The following is a 15,024-nucleotide window of genomic DNA, read 5'->3' on the forward strand; positions in this document are numbered from 1 at the left end:
CTCAATTTGGTTGTCACAGCAAGCATGCTGTTGATAAGGGGGCAAGGAACAGCAGTAGCGATAATAAAAGTGGTAGTTGTTTTTAAAACTTCATTTATTTATTTAACAAAATATGAGCATTTCCCACATCATTAAATATTCTTCTAAAACATGATTTTAGAGAGCTTTTTCATATCCCAACATATGGATAAATCATAAAATATTTAACCAGTTCCCTTTTATGGTCGTTAAGCTGTTTCAAAGTATTTGATTTTATAGAGAAAGCTAGAATGAACATTCTTGAGCATGTATCTTTGTGTGTATCTCTGATTTTTTTCTGTAAATAAATTCTTAAAAATAGAGTACACCAATTTATATACTCACCTATATACTCTAATGTATATATGTGTCCATTTCACTGTTTCTTTGAATTTTACTTTTAAACCTTTTCAATTTTATCACACAGGAAATTGTGTGATATTGAGTTCCTAGTCTATTTCTATTGGATTTTTCCTTATTTCCTTATTTTCCTTATTTCCTTATTAGTGCTTTTTATAGATTAAGAATATTAAAGCTTTGTCGTAAATGTGACTTTATTTTCCATTTTGTCATCCCTCTTTGACTTTTGTTTGTGGTAGTTTTTTCATTTAAACTTCTAAAGCTTTTAATCTTTTTGTTTAGGTAAATGTTAACCTGTATTTTCTTCTAGTTCTTTAATGTTTTAGTCTTTTTATTATAAGTAACTTATTTAATCTATCTCAAATTTATTTAGTCTATGGTGCAAGGAGGAGATTTCACAATGTTTTTGCAATTGATTAACCAATCTTCCCATTCCTGTTTTTGTGATCTTTTGGCCACTGACTTGAAAAGATACTTTTTAATATATTTCAGGTAGTGTACCATGTAACAAAGACTGTAGCTGTGCTAGGATTGTTCTAAGCAGGCTTTATATGCAGCATCTCATTTGAGCCTGACATCAGTCCTAGGGGTGGACACTGTTATTCTCTTCATTTTAGGGATGACGACACCAAGACTTAGGTTTCGTAACTTGCCTAAAGACAACAGCTAACAAGCAGTTGAGTCTGAATTTACATCAGGCTGACTCCTTAAACACTGTCATAATGTTTCCCTATTTTTATACATTTATGCTTTGAATTCAACTTGAGAATCAGTTTGTCAAGTTACCAAAACACAAGTCTTACTAATAAACAAAAATCCCATTGATGTTTTCTTAAGTTACATTAAATGTATAAATGAATATAGATTAAGTTGAATTAACTTCTTTACCATATTAACTATTCCATTTCTTGATCATGCTGTATCACTCTTTTTATTCCCATCTTCCTCTACCTCCTTTTGGGAAGTTTGTGACTTTTTTTTTTTTTAAAGATTTTATTTTTTCCTTTTTCTCCCCAAAGCCCCCCCGGTACATAGCTGTGTATTCTTCGTTGTGGGTTCTTCTACTTGTGGCATGTGGGACGCTGCCTCAGCGTGGTCTGATGAGCAGTGCCATGTCCGCGCCCAGGATTCGAACTAACGAAACACTGGGCCGCCTACAGCGGAGCGCGCGAACTTAACCACTCGGCCACGGGGCCAGCCCCAGTTTGTGACTTGTTTTAATACAGGTCTTTCATCATTCTTGTTTATTTTTGGATAGTCTCTATTGTTTTTGCCCTCGTTCCTTGAATCTTCTTGCTGTGAGATTTTCTCAGTACACACTTGTTGACGGATAGGTGAGTGAACGAAGGAAAAAACCTGATTTCCTTCCACTCTCCCCGCCCCTCCCCAACAAGAATAAAAGGCCTGACTTGTTCCTTCTTGTGCCTTCAGCACTTAGTATAAAGGTCCTTGATGTAAATCTTTGCTGAATTAAGGAATCTTTACCAGTTAATAAATTGCATTCACCTTGGATTTCGGCTCTTCTGTACCAGCATGACAGGACTAGAATATACACCCAGCTCAGAGGCTTACGAGGTGAGCCTGCGTCAGCCGCTTGCTCTCGCTGAGCCTGAATATTCTCATTTGTAGTACGCGGGACTGTTTGTTTCTACCATGGGAATATGAAATCTTTAATTGAGTGATTTCTAGGATTCAAACCAAGAAAGGTTAAAAATCACTGTTGGTCATCCCATGCTGTTCACTTATCTGAGGAAGAAATAGGATGAAGAAATGATGCGGGTGACCTCAAGAATATGGAGCATGTTCTCTGTTTTACTAACGTGCCCCGCTGTGGGAGATGAGTAGGAGGTGGGAATCATATCCTGCTCGAGTTCTCCTGCATCCTGGCCTGCGTCCAGGTGGTTGTCTTGAATGTTGAATCCTCCCAGCTTCTTTTGTCACCAGGTCTGCAGTGACCTGACCTCTGCACTGTACCTGTCATCGCTGAAATTCCCTGTCCAGTGTGCTGCTCTCCACACTTCACCTGTGAACAGAGAGACCGTTGTTGGAGGGACAGTTCAAATAGAAAGGGATCTTTTTGTTTTGAGCATTGGTTGTAAAATAGTCAATGCACAGGTTTTTTCTTGTTTTGGGGGTTTTTTCCTTCCACTTCCTTGTCTCTTTGGATTTTCCCTGGAGCTGTTCTCTTCTTCCAGGGACATCCACACCACCACCGGGAAAATCAAAAGAGCCGTGCTCCAGTTCACCCCTGCTAGCTGGACCTACGTGCGATGGTTTGACCCCAAATCTTCATTTCAGAGAGTGGCTGGAATATACCTTTTCATGATCATCTGGCAGGTATTTTTTCAGATGCCCAGAACTAGGAAAAACAAAAACCATCCAGGAATGTAGAGTTAATGCTAGTTGACATTGCTTACCAGCTAGATGCTTTAGAACATATATTCTGCAGCTGACATATAGAATAATTAAACAAAGGGATGTTATTATGCCTAAGGTCTTGCTTCATCATGAAGATATTTTAAAATATGGATCTTTGAATTACAAATTAGAATCAGATTAAAATTCCCTGAAAGAAGCTCGTGGTAGCATCCATCACCCAGTGAGTTAAGCATTGGATTGCTTTTTGGAATGGTCATTTTCAGGACCAAACGAACAAGTACAAGGCTTCTTCTTACAGTGCAAATTCAATATTTGAGTTTTAAAATTGCGTCTTAGCTGTGACCAATTCGGGTAATTTATAGAGAGCTAAGTAAAGAGGCCCTCTGCTGCCTCTGGGCCCTGGTGCCCTTGGGGGACCTAGGTCTCCAAGTGATGGCATTGGAGAGATGCCCTCACTCTGAGCAGACCATTACATGATTGAGGAAATTCAGACAGCCAGGGGTTTTGGAAAAGGATTACCAAACATCTGTTTTCTAGAGACAGCCTTTTTTATTAACCCTCCTGTCCCCAGGTTAATTGTTTCACAATTTTGGGAGACTAGATTTTGCCTGAAAGGTCTTTCAAAATCATCAGAAATTATGTTTTAAACACACAGGCACAAAATACACCCAACTTAAGGAAAATATCAGCGTGTGTCACTTTTAAGACAGATACTCCTTGTCCACATATGGAGAATGATAATGCCCGTCTCAGTAAATAGAGTTCATGGATATAGGAATGTATGTGAATAGTTAGTCACCATGGTTTGGGGAAGTCAGTAAGTATAAAAATGTGGGTGTAAATGGATTGGGATTAAGTTTTACTTTATCAGGGCAATGTCAGGGAAGGTACAGGTTTTCTTCCATTACAGGAACTGAGGAGGAATTTGGATGTGTCTAGGAGAGAGAGCAGTGTGCTCCTAGAATGGCAGCATTCCACAGAGCACACCTTTCCCATGGGTGTGAGCATTGTGCTGTGATCAGCTTTCCAAATGTGGTGTTAATTAGTGGGCCATTTTTTATTTTGTATCCTTAAAGTCAGCAGTTTGGGGAAATAACACATTTTATGTCATTGAAATGAACCCGCCAGTCCATATTGATGTGTTCTCAAAGCACAGGGACCTCTTCTAGTCTCTGCCCCTTGCTCAGCCTGGAGGGGAAATGCCAGAGCCAGGCTCTGGGCATCAAGCACATCCCAGCCATGGTCTCTTCAGTGCCGCGAAGGACTTGTCATATGATGATGCTAACCTCGGGGAAAAGTACCTCTGCCCGTAGGTGGAACTTAACTAACACTTCACTCACACTTTTAAGAGCTGCCTTTGGTTAGGGATCTGCTTGGTCCTGGGCATGTGCTAGATGAGTCCACAGTCATCTCTCAGTGACATATCTCAAGCTTCTTTTGGTTACTGTAGAGCTTACTTTCCTACAGTCAGACTTCTTTTAGACTTGGCCTAATTTCTGTAAGGGTGCATAGTTATTCCATGGCACATATTTGTTTTCATGATTTCTGCTCTTCTCAAAACTTATTTCTCCCCACTGTCTGAGCAGATCACATGCATGACCCAAGTGTCAATCATGCAAACATGACAAATAGCTGATGCCCCCGTGTACCCCTCCCACCACCCCAGCACCTCCCCCTAAACTCCCAATTGGTTGGTGCCCATATTGTACCAGCTGTTGCCTAGTTTAAATAACAGCCCTTGGAAGACCCCATATATTTTCTGCAAATGCTTTGAACACACCAATTATTTTAGCTGTAGCATGTCAATTTAAGGAGTGTCTGATTGTGACTAAGCATGAAGCATCAGGTTGATTAATGCCTCCTTCCTTTTCAGCTGACTGAGTTGAATACCTTCTTCTTGAAACATATCTTTGTGTTCCAAGCCAGTCATCCATTAAGCTGGTGTCGAATTCTCTTTATTGGCGGCATCACGGCTCCCACAGTGAGGTAATTCTGTACAAGTCTGACTGTTATTTGAGCATGTTAACCTGCTTTGTAGTTTCCTGTTTAGCATAAGGGAAGTGACATAAAGTAGTAGGTTTTCTATGAAAATATCATTCTAAAGAATTATATATCCAGAATATGAAGAAAATGTTTTGCTCTCAGACCTCAGTGACATGTAAATAGCACCATACCATTATTTTCAAACACCTTTACAGTCTTCAGGGCTGTTCTTTTTTTTTCCCTATAATATCCCATTAAAAAAAAATGAGTAGCAGTGATACTGAGTTTTTTTTAAATGAGATTATCAAAAAATACAAAAGTTTTTGTGGTAGATCTGAAGTCATAAATGATGTTATTTTTAGAATGAGATTTTATTAGCTCTTTTAAAGCCAAGTAAGTTAATTTCCTTTTAAAAAGTCCTTCCTGTAGTCTTCCAAGACAGCTGAGGTGAGCTTGGACATTCATGCCATTGTTCCCCTGGACTCACGGAGGGCCCTGGAGGTGAGGCCTTACTCAGAGACTGTCTCTCACAGTCTAGTGAACCTCACAGCAAAGCATTTTCATTTGTTTCCTTGTTCCTGTTTAGAAATGGCGTTTGGGTTAGTAGCTAATGCTGAGAACTGGCCTTGATCAGTGCAACACCAAAAATCTCTGCACAGTTGATACAAATGTAAACTAAGCAAGTAAAAGGGTTAGTTTTTCAGAAGCTATAGGATAACTTAATTCATCATTTTTAATGTGCTTGTGAACCACACAAGCAGCGGGCCTCACTTGCTAAGAATGGGTGTTCTCCTTGGTCAAACAGACCTTCCATTCCAGCCAGCACCTTTTTTTCTTTGTCCTCATTCATTATTAAAAAAAGAAAAGAAAAAATATATCTCCCCAGATCCTGAACTGAACAAACCAAATAAGATATAGCTGAATCCTGTGGGGTTAAGGCCCAAAATTCCATCTCTTGTTTTTATTAGAAACCAAACAGGAAAGTATCAGTTGGTAAGTGGATAGCCCTTTGCCACTTTATAGACCAGTATCTATTGAAGTGGTTATCTCATAAATGCTGTTTCTCCTTGGTGGATTGGAGCCTCCCTCTCCTATATATAATTTGATTTAATTTGAGGCTCACAATTATTTTCAAGAAAGATTAGCAGCAGTTTCTCCATAAAATTAGGAGTAATCAACAAAGTCAGTAAGTGAGGAAAGAAATTTCTTATAAAACAATAGTAAGTCACATCTGATTTATCATGAAACTTCAATATTGTTAAACATTTCAAAACAGAAACTGGAGACTCACAATCCAGTGTTTTGACTTTTTGAGAGCTCCTTAAAATTCTTGCCAAACCCTATGGATTTCTACATGATTCTTTTTTTTTTTTAAGATTTTATTTTTTTCCTTTTTCTCCCAAAGCCCCCCGGTACACAGTTGTGTATTTTTTAGTTGTGGGTCCTTCTAGCTGTGGCATGTGGGATGCCGCCTCAGCATGGCTTGACAAGCAGTGCCATGTCCACACCCAGGATTCAAACCAGTGAGACCCTGGGCTGCCAAAGCAGAGCGCACAAACTTAACCACTTGGCCATGAGGCTGGCCCCAGGTGTGCCTTTTTACATGCCTTTATCATAGCTTTCATCATATCCTCAGAGGAGTCTGTGACCGCCCCCCAAAAAGATGATGAGCCCCTGGTTCACGTGCTACTTCTGAATGAATGTGTTGAGTTTCAGTGGTAGTTATGAGAGGCTGAGCGTACGCTGTCTTCTGGCAGCCACTCACCACGTGTGGCCATTGAGCCCTGAAAATGTGGCTAGCCTACATTGACATGTGCTGTACATGTAAAATACATAGCAGATTTAAAAGACTTAGTACAAAGACAACATGAAATACTTCTTTATAATGTTTTCGATATACTGGGTTGAATAACATATTATTAAAATGAATATCATCTGTTCCTTTTTACTTTTTTAACGTGCTACTGGAAAGTTTAAAATTGCATTTGCGGCTCGTATTTCTATTGGATGATACTGCTCTCAGCCTTTCAACTCCATGTCATTGCCTCTTTTTTCTGATCTTGTCAGTAGCATTCAAAGCCACTGGCATTCAGTGACAGTGAGTTGCAGCCGGGGACCCATTCCAATTTCTCAGAGCCAAAAATGTGTCTATTTCTTGCCTGGTTACAATCAGCAACCTTTGTCCTGGAGAGTGCCAGAGGAGACAGTTAATGACAGTGTAGGTGACCCTCAGAAATCACTTCCATGCAGAGCAACTGAAGCATCCACCTGGGGTTGCTTTGGCTCAAGGCTTTGGGAGTCTGGCCCTGAATCAAAACCACTTTTGCCAATAATCTCCTTCTTTAAACCGTGCTCCCCTCCCTCCAGTGCAGCCCGAACTCTTAACCTCTGTTAGGAATGTTTCAACAGGCACTGGCTTCCTGTTCCCTTGAGGAGAACTAGACAGGTCAGCTCGAATATGTGGAACAAGGCGGGACACTTTTTATATTCACTCGGTAACAGTGATTTAATTCTGTATTGACTTGTTGGTCTTCCAGAAGCTCTCAATGAATTCTGCTTTTGTTCTTTCAGACAATACTATGCTTACCTCACTGACACACAGTGCAAACGTGTGGGAACACAATGCTGGGTGTTTGGGTGAGTAATCAATCATTGTGGAAGCCTCTAAATTTCTTTGATTATTTCTTGATTCTCTTCTAAATGCCTTTCAGTAATTTTTCTTTGAAGGCCTGCTGTTTTTTTTATATGTCTTTCATTTTTAACATTTTCTTTTCTGATTTAAGTTTAGAATAGTAATTGGCAAACTGTGGAAAGAGGGTATACAAACTACTTTTTTAAAAAATTAGTAAATCAAAAGATATTTCCTGCATAGAACTCAGACACCTTCTTTTATGGAATAAATTAGATAGAAAATGGATTGTTCAAATTCCCTCTGAATTCAATGACAAATTTGGGACATCTTGTGAAAGGCTTGCCCATGCTTCATGTGACTTTCACATCAAAACGGCTGCTTGTTGTATACCAAGGTATAATTTTATTGTTCTCTTTGGAATAATAAACACATGGTCACGATTTATTACCTTGTTACAGATAACATGCTATATCTGAATTTACTGTTATGTAAATGATTTGAAAGAGACCATAGGTTATCTAGTTTAATCCCAAGTGTTAAATGTGAGATCATCTTCAGTATCTCAGGTAAGTGGTTCTTCTGCTTAAACATCAACAATTTACCATCCTATTTAGCAACTGAAGTTCCAGAGATGTCCAGCCAATCTGTCCATAAAGTTCAGTCTCTGAGATAGCTTAGATTCAAGTTAGGTTCTAAAATTAGGTTCTAAACTGAGTGGGTCAGCATAAAGAAAATTTGACAAAAACCCATTGTAGGGAAGAAATTACTGCTTCCAACGGATTTTTTAACAGAATAACTTTTTTCCAATTAAAAAGGAATACAGGGACCAGCCCTGTGACATAGTGGTTAAGTTTGGCACCCTCTGCTTCAATAGCCCGTGTTTGTGGGTTTGGATCCCAGGCACAGACCTACACCACTTGTCAGCCATGCTGTGGCAGCAACCCACATATAAAGTGGAGGAAGATTGGCACAAATGTTAGCTCAGGGCTAATCTTCCTCAAAAAAAAAAAAAGGAATACATGCATATCAATAAACAATTCAGAAAAGAAGAAACTAAAGATCATCCAAAGAAGTCAACCATTCAGAGATAATTGCTATTAACATTACAATGTCATTGCTTCCAAACGTTTTTCTTTGTGTGGTGTGTGTGTCCAGCTCTCATTCCACATTCTGAGGAGTTACTCAGGTTAGATTTAGGCAGCTTCCCCCCTTAGAATACAAAGGGCTGTTATCAGTATTTCTCATACCTTCTGTGACATAAGTTGATTTTCCTACCCAAAGTGATTTCAGTTTAAGGGGTGATAAGATGGGTTAGATTTGCATTATTTAATGATCTGGCAGCAAAGAGAATGTACACATCTAGCAGATTTCTAATACACTGAGCAACGGCTGGGTGAAGGCTGAATTGCTGAGTCATAGGAAGGAGGGGATAAGGCTGTCCAGGCAGGAGGCGATCGATCTTGCTGCACCTGAGCTCTCCTCTGCCGCTTACATTTTCTCTCCACGTGCATTTTTCTCTTCACATTCAAAAGTCCTTGGCAAGGTCCTATTCTACTGTGGGTGGATGTGTTTTCCACAGAACTGTATCTATTTACCTCTGAGGAAAAGGAGATGCGGACTGGAAAGAGGAAGTGGTACAGCAAAGTTTCTTTCTAATCAGGCAGCCAAAAACTGTAATCTCCATGGTGGGAGAAATGGCCAAGATAAACGAGGCCAGAGAGTGGTAGAAAACACTGCTACAGAAAGTGACACCTTATTGAAAAGTGATAAAGTAAAAATGCAGAGGAGAGACTTTATTGAAAATTGAGAACTCCTGGGATGGTCATGTCAAGATTAATGACTCTTAAGAACTAGTGGGCCATGCTGAAAAGTAATAGACCCCTCTTTAGAAGTCACACATGCGGACTGCCTGGGTGCATGAGTGCTGGCCAGAGCCACCTCCTGTCGGCGGTGGAGGGGAAGCAGGAGGCCGGAGCCTCTCGTCTCTTCCCTCTCAGTGTTGGCCCCTCCAAGGCCGCCACCTCCCTTCTTCTGCCTCATCTCTCCCACTGCCTCCTTCTTGCCCTCATTTTGGCTTGTTTTCCATCTCCTATCAAAACAGCAAATGCTTAAATGTCTGATTTTCCACTACCAACTGGTAGCTGCTTTATAGCTTTTTTTTCACTAATTTCAGAATGATTTCTGGCTTTAGCCAAGTGTGGAGATGTGAGGGAACAGAGTAGGTGCCCCATGTAGTGACATTTGACTTTAGCCTTTGGCAAAGTGGGACCATGGAGGGGAAAGGTCAAACAGGACCTCCTGAGCCTTCTTTCCCACTATTCCACGTCTCTTTCTCCTGAAGAGGGCACTGTTCTCTTCTGTAAATGTTGTACCCTCAAAACGTTTGTATTAATTACTCGCTGATGTAACTGAACACGGACTGACAGTGGTCTCCCACAGTTGTACCACAGATCTGAGCTTTTAGGCCTTTTAAACTTAAACGTACTGCGCCCAGCAGAGAGAGAGGACTCCATCTAGCTAGGGAATGGGAACCCCACCGGGGAGAAAGCAGTAGTGTAAAAAAAGTTCGCTTCTCTATTTAGAAAGTCACATTACGTTACTTCAGCTCTGTGGGAGCATTAGGGACAGATCAAGAGGAAGAATTCCCCAGGAGTGTGTTTTGTATCATCTTTATCTTCGTCTTTCTCCCCACTCCACCCTCATGATAATTGAGCTCTGTGCCTCAACAAGAGAGAATTAGCCTGGTTTATAAAGAAAAGATATTTGATCACCTGGCTGTGGAAGGAAGGCATTTAAGCTTTGACTGTAAAGGGAATGAGCAGTTACTTTCCCTCTTCCCGAAAGTTCTTGGATTGATCCTTCAGGGGTTGGGTAAGAGTCGACTGTGCCCTGGACTGGATCCCGCCTGGCTTGTCAGCACCACCCCTCGTTCCACTGGTTTCCTTGATGCAGGTTATCCCAACCCTGCTAGTGCTCCCATTACAATAAGCTCCCACCTCTACTGCTCTGCTAAATTGTTCTCTCCAAGGTCAGTTCCAAATCAGTAGGTCTTTACTCCATCCGTATCTCTCCTATCTTTTCCATGGTATCTGCTGTGTTCAAACTGTTCTCTTCCTTCTACAACAGCTGTCCTGGTCTTCCTCCTACTTTTCTGTTTCTCCTCAGTTTCTTGTGCTGGCTTCCTGTTCTATTCCCCTCTCCCCTCCACAACTTCTTATCATTGTGGCATTGTTCTTCCAGGCATTTTTTTTTTAAGGATGGACACAGCTGTGAAGCAAAGGTCCTTCCAGAAGGAGGGAGTGTGCTGAGGGTAACTGACAGCTTTGGAAGGTCTCATCTGACTCTTTGACCATTCCCAGCACTACCAGGTCACCACCATCTTCCTATTGACCTCTGACCACAGCCTCTCTCGTCCATCCTCACCTTCCCTCCTGGTCCTCACACGTTTCTGTTTCAGGCCCTCAGTGCTCACACTACTAGGGTAGCTTCACAAGCCTGTTTCCCTTTTCCAGAATCCTACCCTTCATCCTGTCCTCCTCAGCATTGTTCATCCTTTACTCTCTGCCACTCCTTGCTCCCTTGCTCACAACCTCTGGCAGGAGTTAGGAAACTTTTTTTAGCAGCTGAATCCCTTTCCTCAAGTGACATCTTACCCCAAACCCTAATATACAGCAAAACAAGTGAGCAGAACTGTTCTGAGTGTGCCACGCTGGACCCCTTTGTCCCTCTTCTCACCTCCCTACCCTGTCCCTGGGGTTCTTGGGAAGTCAGAGAGTTCCATGGAGCATAGTTGATGTTTTTTTCTATCTGGTAAGGCCCAGCTCAGCTATCACTTCCTCCAAAAAGGTGCCTTTGCTCACGCTAATCAGAACTGAAACCTCACTCCTGAACCTCCAGAACACTTCCTGGCTACCCATGTGACTGTCTAATAGTTGTGTCACATTATACAGGTCTGGTTTCCACTGTTGGAGGATCAGCTCTTGACTGGCTGAAGAGTGGCTCACCACCCCTGAGCATTCTTGTGCAGTAGCACGTTTGTGTTCAGTAGTGCATTCTTGTGCAGTAGTGCATTCGTGTTCAGTGGTGCTCAGTGGTGCATTCTTGTGCAGTAGTGTATTTGTGTTCAGTGGCACATTCTTGTGTAGTAGTGCATTCTTATGTAGTAGTGCATTCTTGTGCAGTAGTGTGCTCATGTGCAGTAGTGCAGTAGTGTTCAGTGGCACGTTCTTTTGTAGTAGTGCATTCTTATGCAGTAGTGCATTCTTTTGCAGCTATGGGGTAGTATCTGTGGGATGCAGGCAGCCTGTGGCATCCTTGGAATCCACGAGCAGGTGTTGTTGGCAAACTGAAAACTTCCTCTGCTTCTCAGGGTGGGCTTGTACCCCCAGCTTACACACACTGAGCCCAAAGCTTACGTCCCCACGTTTCTATAACAACCCTGCTTACATTCTTGTTCCATTCACTGAGGAACTCCTTACCCTGGCCTCTACATTAACATCATCTTTATTTCTACCCCTGTCTGGAAAGAGCAGGCCTCGTCCCAGGCAGAATCACTTCAGGGAGCTGAAATGTTTATTTGCCTTCTAACTTTGCTACTTCAAGATGAGGATGGCCATAGGCATCAAAGGGAGTAGGAGCCCCGGCTGAATTTCGTCAAACCACACTTTGGCCACCTAACCCAGCCTGGTGAAGATCAGAGAGATTTAAATTTGCCCTGAGTTCAGGGAGCTGTTGCAGAGGGAGGCCCCCCCGGTGGTGAGGAGGTTGTGCCGTCTCAGCTGACAGGCTTAATAAAATGGGCTCCCACTGTGCCCAAGCCTTGTCCTCAGTACTAAACTGGCAGCCATTTGAGTCTTGTTGAAAAGTAATGTTAACCTTGCAGAAGGATGTTATTATTAGGACTCCCTCAGCTTAGGGGGCCGGGGATCATGGTGGAGGCAATGGCTGGTGGTAAAGGGTCCACATGATTGTTGGATTTACTGTCTCCCAGTTCCCACCACTTCTCACATCTCCACAGCTACTCCCCTGGTCCTCTCCCTGCATTAGAAACCTCCCTGCTTCTGCTCTTGCCTCCATACATCATTCTTGGTTCAGCCTTCAGCCACCAGATGATCATGTTAAATGTGAAACCCTTTGCTCCAAACCCTCCAGGGGCTTCCATCTCCCTCAGACTAAAAGCCAAGCCCTAGGGTGGCCCTCCAGACTCATGTTACTCTGTGACTCAACTCTCCCCCTTTCCCGAACTTCCCCCTTCCCCTAATCTTTACTCAAAGATCCCCTTTTTTTGAGAAGGCCACATGCATGGACAACGGCTTAGCTAAGTTCATCAGCACGTGGGAAAGAATCATACCCTAAAGTTGCTGACTGGAAAGCTCTTGTCTTTAGAACAAACTTCAGGCAATTATGAAGTCAATTGAGTGGATCTGACCAGCATTTTCTTAAAATGAAACAGGATAGAAAAATGTCAAAGTAAAGGCACAAATTGTTTTGTGAAACTTTTGTTTGAGTTGTGTGTGTGTGTGTGTGTGTGTGTGTGTGTGTGTTTCTTGCCAAGGGTCTCAGACCACAAAAGTTTGAAAAAGACAGTTCTCGTCTGCTGGTCACCGTGCTTTTGAAAGGTGACTCAACTGAGTTGAATATACAGAAATGTCTTGTAATAAACACCAAGTGTTCTGTCTGGCATAAGGGAAAGTCGGCATACTTGTTTCCTGGGCTTAACACTTTCCGTTGTAGTTCCTCAAGAAGTCCCAGACAAAGGTTAAATATCTTTTTTCTGTGCACATCCAGGCACCCTTCCCCTCACTGTGCAGCCTGGAAGTGACCAAAGTTAGCTGCCGTCTAGCATCAGCCCACAGTCTAGACTTCAGGATGACAGTGACACTCAGCCCTACACTTAAAAGCGTCCTGCGTATCTCAACTAAAATGATGCTTTCTCGCACCTACCATACTGTGTCTTGGGGTGGGGGTGGTCTTTAAAGATTCAAGCCAACCACCCCTACACCTTGTTTGGTTGGGGCTAGGGGGAAAGACAGCTCCAAACTCTCTAAGATCCATTAAGGAGATTTTCTACTTTGCTGAAGTGGTTCTGATTCCATGCGTTCAGTTGTTTAGAGCCATCCATACATTTGATGATGGCAGTGACCTTTGTGTCTGCCAGTGGGTAGGAGGACCCAGGGCCTTCTGAACCCCTTCTCCCCTTTTTAGAGAATACCTGTGCAACTACACCAATCCCTGATTGTCCAGATTCCATCTCAAGCAAGGAACACCTGAAGTGGAGTTGTCTGAAATTGGTTTTCTTAGGCAGTCTTTGGGGTCACATGACCAGCCATGTCACCTTCACCTCATCCACTCTTACTTTCAAGCTCTGAACCTTAGTAAAGGTCTGATTATTATATTCATAAATGAAGATTTAGAATACAGGAGTTGCTTTTTTTCTTTGATGTTTTAATTAAAGAGTAAAAAACAGGTTTTTTTTAACATTTTGTATTTAGCAAAATTGCTTACAGATCAAGAAAGAATAAAGGGTTTATATAGTCAGCAAAGACGGGGAATATTAAATCTGGAAATTCTTAGATGGCCGGGAGGGAATTGATTGCTGCCTTCGGGACTCACTTGGAAGGCTTCAAGTCACCCTGTAGGACTGCAGAGGGCGCAGTTAGGACCCGTGGGTAGAAGGAGGCAGCCACCAGCCTGAGAAAGGGACAAACTTCCCAATAGCTAAAGAGATTGAACTCCAGAATAAGCTGCCTCCAAAGGTCATAGGTTCCCTGTCCCTGAGAGGGTTCCAACAGAGGTGGTGACTGTCCACCCCGGTGGTAACAGGCTCTCAGTTAGGTGATACCAGGTGCCTCCAGCAATTAAAATGTATGAGTTGAGATTTTTGGTCTGGGAGGAAGGAAGAAGTAAGAAATATTTTATTATTTCTGGGGATGGGTAGAAGGATGAATGGGCAGAGCACAGAGGATTTTTAGGGCAGTGAAACTACTCTGTATGATTCTGTAATGGTGGATACGTGTCATTATGCATTTGTCCAAACCCACAGAATGTACATCACCAAGAGGGAAGCCTAATGTAAACTATGGACTTTGACAATGATGTGTCAATGTAGGTTCATCAGTTGTAACAAATGTATCACTCTGGTGGGGGTGTTGATAACCGGGGAGGCTGTGCATGGGTGACAGCAGAGGGGTATATGGGAACCCTGTACCTTCCCCTCGATTTTACTGTGAACCTAAAACTACCTAAAAAAATAAAGTCTCAAAAAAAAGAAAAGAGGAGTAACAATAAAATTAACTTTCTGTTAAATCTAAAAAGTATATATATTATTTCTGAAGAAATGCAGTAGGCTAGAACAATGTCATTTGGTGTGGGACCTGCTGCCAGTGTTTGGGGCAGAAATCTTATGACCAGTTGAACTTTTTGGTGGAATAATGCGTATTTCTGGTAATTTATGCTCTGAAAAGATGAATTAGTATTTAACCTCTTGTTCTGTCTAACTAGGGTCATTGGTTTCCTGGAAGCTATTGTTTGCATAAAATTTGGACAAGATCTCTTCTCTAAGACCCAAATACTCTATGTCGTGCTTTGGCTTCTTTGTGTGGTAAGTCATTACTTTATTACCCGAAAATTTTAGCTAAACTCCCATGGTGTCT

General features: G+C 42.0%; 1 protein-coding gene across 4 annotated transcripts in view; it reads left to right on the forward strand.

Annotated features, from left to right (window-relative positions):
• The window catches only part of PTDSS1 (phosphatidylserine synthase 1), a 66,838-nt gene that overhangs the window by 40,194 nt on the left and 11,620 nt on the right, over positions 1-15,024 (forward strand). For all 4 annotated transcript variants that reach the window (XR_002810380.2, XM_023648733.2, XM_023648734.2 and 1 more), the window contains 4 exons: positions 2,574-2,715; positions 4,631-4,743; positions 7,312-7,377; positions 14,873-14,972. Coding sequence is in view for 3 of the 4 variants with exons in the window: in XM_023648733.2 (XP_023504501.1) it covers positions 2,574-2,715; positions 4,631-4,743; positions 7,312-7,377; positions 14,873-14,972 (421 nt within the window). In the remaining variant the exon portion in view is untranslated. The remainder of the gene's footprint in view (positions 1-2,573; positions 2,716-4,630; positions 4,744-7,311; positions 7,378-14,872; positions 14,973-15,024) is intronic.

Source organism: Equus caballus, chromosome 9 (genome assembly GCF_041296265.1).
Source record: "Equus caballus isolate H_3958 breed thoroughbred chromosome 9, TB-T2T, whole genome shotgun sequence".
NCBI lineage: Eukaryota > Metazoa > Chordata > Mammalia > Perissodactyla > Equidae > Equus > Equus caballus.